General features: G+C 33.9%; 1 protein-coding gene across 2 annotated transcripts; it reads left to right on the top strand.

The window, feature by feature from the left end:
• LOC107931251 (N-(5'-phosphoribosyl)anthranilate isomerase 1, chloroplastic) lies at window positions 1–2,162 on the top strand. Of its 2 annotated transcripts, none has more exons than XM_016863098.2 (5): window positions 1–141; window positions 708–770; window positions 843–1,207; window positions 1,291–1,454; window positions 1,608–2,162. In XM_016863098.2, exons 1-5 carry the CDS (start codon window positions 132–134, stop codon window positions 1,831–1,833), a joined length of 828 nt encoding a protein of 275 aa, XP_016718587.1. In that variant the 5' UTR covers window positions 1–131; the 3' UTR covers window positions 1,834–2,162. The 2 variants fall into 2 exon arrangements, with proteins under 2 accessions (XP_016718587.1, XP_016718586.1); XM_016863097.2 differs by having other exon boundaries at window positions 33–141; window positions 840–1,207.
• Window positions 2,163–7,929: the final 5,767 nt, after the last annotated feature.

The following is a 7,929-nucleotide window of genomic DNA, read 5'->3' as shown; positions in this document are numbered from 1 at the left end:
AAACACAAAATCGACAATCTGATTTTTTTCCCCTTATTTAACTTGTGTTTTACAAATTTTGCTTGCCTGTTTCAATTCCACAGAAACCAGCTTCAAACAAGAGCCCCAACGTAACACCAGCAAAAAGGATAATGCTTTCAGGTTTTCAGCTTTTCCCCTCACTCTGTTTTCTCTCTTGTAAGATTAGTGTAGATAACTTACTTGTTAATATTCTCTAAAATGATGTCTTATTATTTCTGGGTTTGATGAATTTTGAGTTATTTTTCTAGTTTGATGTAAAGTTCTTCTTTTGTGTGTTTTGTTATAGACATTATAGTGTTGGGGAATTTGTTTGACCTTCTCTGTCTAAATGACTAATCTACATTTTGATGTATCTGGGACCAATATAAATGCCTTATTATTTCTGGGTTTGATGAATTTTGACTAAACTTTTTTAATTTGATGTGATCTTTTTTTTTAAAAGTTTTTATTATATACTTGGGGAATTTGTTTGACCCTCTCTATCTAAATGACTAATCAGTCTAATCTATAGTTTGCTATGTAATCCTTAGAGATTATGAATCCAATATTTACTTTTCAATGTATAATGTATTCCTTAGTTTCTTTTTGGTATCATTAATTAAAGTGCAATGGACTTTGTGTTGTATCTTAGCTTTATTTTAGTTGGAAGACACTGTTTTTTACTGTTATATTCATTGTTGAGACAGGGTTAACTGCAGGAAGTCAATTCCAGCCTAAAGTTTTAAGCTTTCATTCGAGGCAAATCACTGGTAATTTTTTATTTCAAATGATTCTTTGAATGCTTAAATGTCATGTTTCCTCATGAGTGTTTTTATTAGCAGTCCAAAATGGAGGAAAATCGTTGGCCTTAAGAATCAAGGCGTATCCAAAGAATAAAGTCAGATGCAAAATTGCAGAATCGGACCAAGACTTTTCTTCAATGAAGGGGTATGAAAAGAGTCATCCTTTAGTCAAAATGTGTGGTATTACATCCGCTAGAGATGCTGCTATGGCAGCAGAAGCCGGCGCCAATTTCATTGGGATGATCCTTTGGCCTAAGTCCAAACGCTCCATTTCGCTTTCAGTTGCAAAGGAAATCTCAAAAGTCTCAAGGGAATATGGGGCCGAACCTGTTGGTGTCTTTGTGGATGATGATTTAGACACAATTTTAAGAGCTTCCGATGCATCAAACATTGAATTCACGCAGGTCTATATATTCTTGTTCAATCTAGATTACCTTTCTTGTAGTGTAATAAATCACTTAATGTTGTCGCTTCAAATCTTATATAGCTTCATGGAGATCTTTCTCGGGCAGCTTTTCCAAAACTGGTGCAAGAAAACAGAATTATATATGTCCTTCATGCAAATGAAGATGGAGGCCTTCAAAACCAGATTTCCGAAGAAGACAGTTCTTTAGTAGACTGGGTTCTTGTGGATAGTGCTAAAGGTGGCAGGTCAGTAACCTTTTTATTCATTTAAATTTAATTAGTGACTTCCATTTGTTTGAAAAAAAGGAAATTTTCAATGCACATGCCTTTTTTATGTCATTATAATTAGTGAGTTCCTTTTCCTTGAGAGTTTTAGTGTATTGGATATATGCTTTGCAGTGGCAAAGGATTTAATTGGGCTCAGTTTAAGTTACCTTCAATCAGAAGCAAACATGGTTGGCTTTTGGCAGGGGGAATCAACCCTAATAACGTTAGTGAGGCCATTAATACTCTCAAACCTCATGGAGTTGATGTAAGTAGTGGTATTTGCGCCCCGGATGGTATTCAGAAGGATCGATCACGGATTTTTTCTTTCATGAATGCCGTCCGTTCTGCACCATATTGATCGATCCGAGAAGCGAAGATTATCCATCTGTCAATGGTAACTGAACTGCCCATTCATTGTTTAATTTTCTTCGGTATAATTAAGGTATTCTTCCGGTTCATGAAGACTAATTCTTCCGGGAATCTATGCTGTCCCTTTCAACAACAATGTCATCTCCAAGATTCGACAAATATCTACATTTTACATGTAAATTCTATGATTCGTTGTTTTTGAGATGTCTATGATTCTTATGATGAGTTCTATGGCTAATTCTAATGTGGCACAGAATAGAAGGGTGTTGTGGATTACAAATGCCTATTTGCTCCTATTGCGAATGACTATTTGCATCATCCATTGTCCGCTTATTCGTAAAATGCACAGTATTGTTAAATTAAACTTATTAAATTAAGATATTTAATTGATTTAAGTATCAAAATACTATTTGTAAAAAAGGAATAAATTAGTCGATTGAGTTTTAGCTCAATTGGCATGGGCATTGTTGCTAATGTAGGAAGATGTAGGTTCGAGTGTATTCAAATGCATTATCTCTCCTATTTATAGTTTGGAAGGAACTATGGGTAGATTTAAGCATTGTGGAAAAAAATGAATTAATTAAATCAAATATATAACAATATATAAACAGATCAATCTAACCTAAATTTGACCCCATAAAACTCAATAAAAATGAGAATACACACATATATATATAGATATAGATATATATAAAAACTCCAATTTCAAAACTATAAATAGTACCTTTAATAAGTATATACATGGTAATTTGACTTTTTTTTTAATATCAAGTTTTTGGTAAGTAATAATAATACTTTTACATTTTTTTCCAACTATTAAATATTAGGGTAAATTATAGCAACACTCACTCAATTTTGAGGTAGTTCACAAAACAGTTACTTTGGTTTCATTTCAGTCACTTAACTTTAAAAAATGACAAAACAATCACTTTTGTCGTTTTCTACTACAGACGTAACAGCAAAGTCATATGGTAGATGACGATTTGTTTGGTGTCATTAACCGTCTAGCTGACCAGTTAGCACAAATTTAAACAACCATATCAACAACCATTTAGGGTTTATGTAGTAGAATAAGAAGAGAAAAAGAAAAAGAAGAAGAAGAAGAAGAAAAAGAAGAACGAGAAGGAGAAGAAGAAAAAATGGAGATGCCTAGAGTGATTCGAAAATCAACTACTCGGCTTATGGTCTTTCATTGTTGCCACTGAAAGTACAGACAAATTATGTCATCTGCACAAATACACATAGCCTCTGAAACCCAATCCACCATTTAAAAAAAAAAACCATATATTTGATGAAATTTTCTTACCTGCTCTGCAACTCTGATACATTATCTTTCCCAATAAAAACTTTCAATCTATGTAATATGTATTATTACTTATAAATAACCATATACTATGTTATATATTATTATCGTATATAGAAAAATACAAATACAATCATGTCTTCCTCTGTAATACCCCTAACTCGTATCCGTCGTCGAAACAGAGTTACAGAGCATTACTGGAGTTTTCAGATAATTTACAGATAATTCATGTCAAATACCATACATTTTCGAGATTATTCATAATATCCCTTAATTGGACCCACAAAGCCCAATACAAGTATTAGAATCGAATCGGGATTAAATCGGGAACTTAAAAAAATTTTCGCAAAATTTCAAAATTTTTTGCAAAATTTCAAAATTTTTCCTAGGTACAGGGGTTACACGCCCGTGTGGCCAAGAGACACGCTCGTGTGGTCCCATGTAGAGGTGATCATGGGCCGGGCCGGGTCGGGTTCGGGCCGGGCCTAGACAAAATTTTAGGCCAAATATGGGCCTAAAAATTTGTCCAAGCCTGGCCCAAAATAAAAGTGCTAAGCCCGAGCCCGGTCCGGCCCGGCCCATATTAATTTTTTTTTCTTATTTCATTAAATAAAAAAAATTAAAAATATAATAAATCAAATATATTTAAAAACATAAAAACAAATATTAAAATAAATAAAAATAATTCTTAAAACAATACACAAATTAACAATATAATAAAAAATAATTATATTAAAAATTTAAAATGATTAAAAATAAAATAAAATATATATTAATATATAATTCGGGCCGGGCCGGGCCCGGGCCAAAAAACTCTAACCCGAGGCTCGGCCCGTTTTCTAAACGGGCCTCGTTTTTTTGCCTAAGCCCATTTTTTGGGCCTATATTTTTACCCAAACCCTCCCATTTTTCGGGCTGGCCTTCGGGCCGGGCCGGGCCGCCCGGCCCATGATCAGCTCTAGTCCCATGACATGCCCGTGCTTCAAGCCATGTCTTACCCGTGTAACTCCCTGACTTGGGTCACACGACCAATCCACACGCTCGTGTGGTAAGTCGCGTGCCTCACACGGTTGAGACGCACGCCCATGTCTCTGACCGTGTGCTCAATTCTGAGTATTCTGTTTCTAAATTTTAATATGCAGAGGACACACGGCTAGACTACACGCCCATGTGTATTGCCGTGTGTCACACATGGCTGAGACTCACGCCTGTGTCTCTGCTCGTGTGGATGAAAATAGGCCATTTAAATGCCATTTTTCTCATCCTTTCACAATCAACCTGCACAAAACACTCTTATATACCAAAATATCCAAATCAAGTAACCAATACAAGCCAAAAATCAAGTTTTAGATCTAATATGTCATCACATAACTCATTTGCATAAATTTACCACATTAACTCCATTCATTTAAGTTGTAGCTTAGGAACTATTCAGATAATTTCTCTTTTCCTCGATTTTCTTTGGACTCTTGATAATATAAAATTATTCATTCATTAGCACATATTGAACTTTAGTCCCTAATCAATTAACCCATCAATTGAACTATTTTTTTCCTCAATTAACACTTTATTCCTTTTTTAAACCACTACAAAACCTTTGATATTCAGAATTTCAGCACCAGACCCTAATTCTTAATTTTTTCACAATTAGGTCCTAAAATCAATTTCTATCAAAATCACTGAATAAAATCATCATATAATAAAATTAGAGCTTTAAATCCATGTTAACTTATCATAAACTTCCAACACTTATCCATGGAAACTTTCAAAATCACTCATAAAATATAAAACTAATGAGTTCAATAGTTGGACCTAGTTGTAAAAGTTTCAAAGACATAAAAATTTCAAGAAAAGAACAAGAATTGAATCTACATGTAGCAAAAATATGAAAAAAAAACCAGCTTAAGAAACCCTCCGATGGAGTTTTTGGCTGAAGAAAAATGAAGATATCTCTAGAAATTCAATTTAATCCTATTTTAACTATTTAATTTTAGTTTATTTTTAATTTTGCCCCTTGTTCACATAATTCCTTTATTTTGTTTTCTACTTATGCCGTCCAAACCTTTCACTTTGGGCTAATTTTCCCTTTTAATCCCTTTTATTTCTTATTTGAGATATTTAGTCACTATTTCTTTAATTAACAAGTTTTGCACCTTTTTCATTTTAGTCCTTTTTAATTAATTAACTATCAAAACATTAAAATTTTCTAACGAAACTTTAATACTAATACACTAACACTCTGTAAATATTTATAAAAATATTTAAGGCTTGATTTATGAATCAAGGTCTTGTTTCCTCGTTTTGAACCCAATTTACTTAATAAATTTTTTAAATCACAAGATTAACTAATTTAAAAATATTTCTAAAATCTTACTTGACTAATAACTATTAATTTATTAAATTTTCAAAATCACTCGTCGGATTTAGTGATCCTGAATCACTGTTTCCGACACCATTAAAAATTAGGTTGTTACAACTCTCCCTCTTTTAGGAAATTTCGTCTTCAAAATTTGTTACTTGAAAATAAATACGTATACTGTGATCTCATTGATTCTTCTGTTTCCCAGGTTGCCTCCTCCAAACCATGACGATGCCACAATACTTTAACTAACGGTACTCGTTTATTTTGTAATTCTTTAACTTCTCGAGCTAAAATATTCACTGGTTCTTCTGAATAAGTCATATCTGATTGAAGCTCAATTTTAGTATGAGGAATCACGTGTGAAGGATCTGGTCTATACCATCTTAACATGGATACATAGAACACATTATGGATCTTTTCAAGTTCTAGAGGCAGAGCTAACCGATAAGCTACAGGGTCAATTCTTTGAATAACTTCATACGGTCCAATAAATCTTGGACTCAATTTCCCTTTTCTACCAAAGCGTAATATTTTCTTCCACGGTGAAACTTTTAAGAACACTCGATCGCCAATTGCAAATTCTATATCTCTTCTTTTCAAATCTGCATATGATTTTTGACGATCGGAAGCTGCTTTCAAACTATCTCGATTTCTTCAGTTTCTCGTATCAATTCGACTCCAACTAACTTAAATTCACTCAATTTAGACCAATACAATGGAGTCTTACATTTTCTTTCATAAAGAGCTTCAAATGGTGCCATTTTTATACTAGACTAATAACTATTGTTGTAAGCAAATTCAGCCAAAGGTAAATACCTTTCCCAGCTATCTCCAAACTCGAGTATACAACATCTCTTGTTTTCTAAAATCTGAATCACTCGCTCTGATTGGCCATCAGTTTAAGGATGAAATGCTGTGCTGAAATTTAGCTTAGTACCTAGAGCTTCTTGTAATTTACTCCAAAATATCCATGTAAACCTCGGATCTCGAATTGAAATAACAGATGTTGGAACCCCGTGTAATCTTACAATCTCAGACATGTATAATTTTGCTAACTTCTCAAGTGAAAAGTCTGTTCTAACCAGGATAAAATGTGCTAACTTAGCCAATCTATCCACAATGACCCAGATCGAATTTTTCTTTCTCGGAGTCATAGGCAATCTAGATACAATATCCATAGTGACATGCTTCCATTTCCACTCAGGAATCATGACAGGTTGCAACAAACCTGTTGGTACCTGATATTCTGCTTTGACTTGCTAACAAATCAGACATTTTGCAACAAACTCACTGATTTCACGTTTCATACCAGGCAATCAATACATATTTTTCAAATCACAATACATATTCATACTACCCAGATGAATAGAATACATGCTACTGTGAACTTCAAAAAGAATATCATTTTTCAAACCCCAATTATTCGGAATACAAATTCTGTTGTGATAATATAACATATCGTTATCATCAATGGTATACTCTGAACTCAAATTGTCTCGAACTATCTGTCTTTTCAACACTAATTTCAGGTCATCATCTTGCAACTCTCGAATTCGCTGAAGAAACACAGGTTGTGCTCTCAATTCTACTAATACAGAACTGTCTTCATTAAGAAATAGATGAGCGTTCATCCCTCAAAGTGAAAACAATGACGATTTTTGACTAAGTGCATCTGTAACCACATTAGCCTTTCTCGGGTGATAATCAATAACCAAATCATAATCTTTTAACAACTCTAACCACCGTCTCTGTCTCAAATTCAGTTCTTTCTGAGTCATCAAATACTTCAAACTCTTTTGATCTGTATACACATAACATTTCTCATCGTATAACTAGTGTTTCCAAATTTTCAAAGTAAACACAATTGCAGCCAATTCAAGATCATGTGTAGGATAATTCCTCTCATTCGGTTTTAACTGTCGTGAAGCATAGGCCATTACTTTTCTTGACTGCATCAATACACAACCTAAACCATTGAAAGACGTGTCATTGTAAACAATATACGGAACTCTAGATTCTGGCTGAGTCAAAACTGGAGCCTCTGTCAACATCTTCTTCAACTGATCAAAGCTCTGCTGACGTTAATCAAACCATACAAATTAACATTCTTCTGTAGTAGTCGAGTCATCAGTGAAACGATCATCGAAAAATTCATAACAAAACGGCGATAGTATCCTGTTAATCCCAGGAAACTTCGCACTTCTGTTATATTCCTTGGAATTTTCCAATTCATCACTGCAGATACTTTGCTCGAATCCACATGAATCCCTTTAGCTGACACAATATGACCCAAAAATCCAAACTTGCGGAGCCAAAATTTGCATTTGCTGAACTTTGCATATTACTACTTTTCTCTCAAAGTCTGTAATACAATTCTCAAATGTTGTGCATGCTCGGATTCTGTCTTGGAATAGATTAGT

Source organism: Gossypium hirsutum, chromosome A04, assembly GCF_007990345.1.
Source record: "Gossypium hirsutum isolate 1008001.06 chromosome A04, Gossypium_hirsutum_v2.1, whole genome shotgun sequence".
In the NCBI taxonomy this organism is placed as follows: Eukaryota; Viridiplantae; Streptophyta; class Magnoliopsida; order Malvales; family Malvaceae; genus Gossypium; species Gossypium hirsutum.
This window is presented reverse-complemented; position numbering and strand designations above follow the sequence as displayed.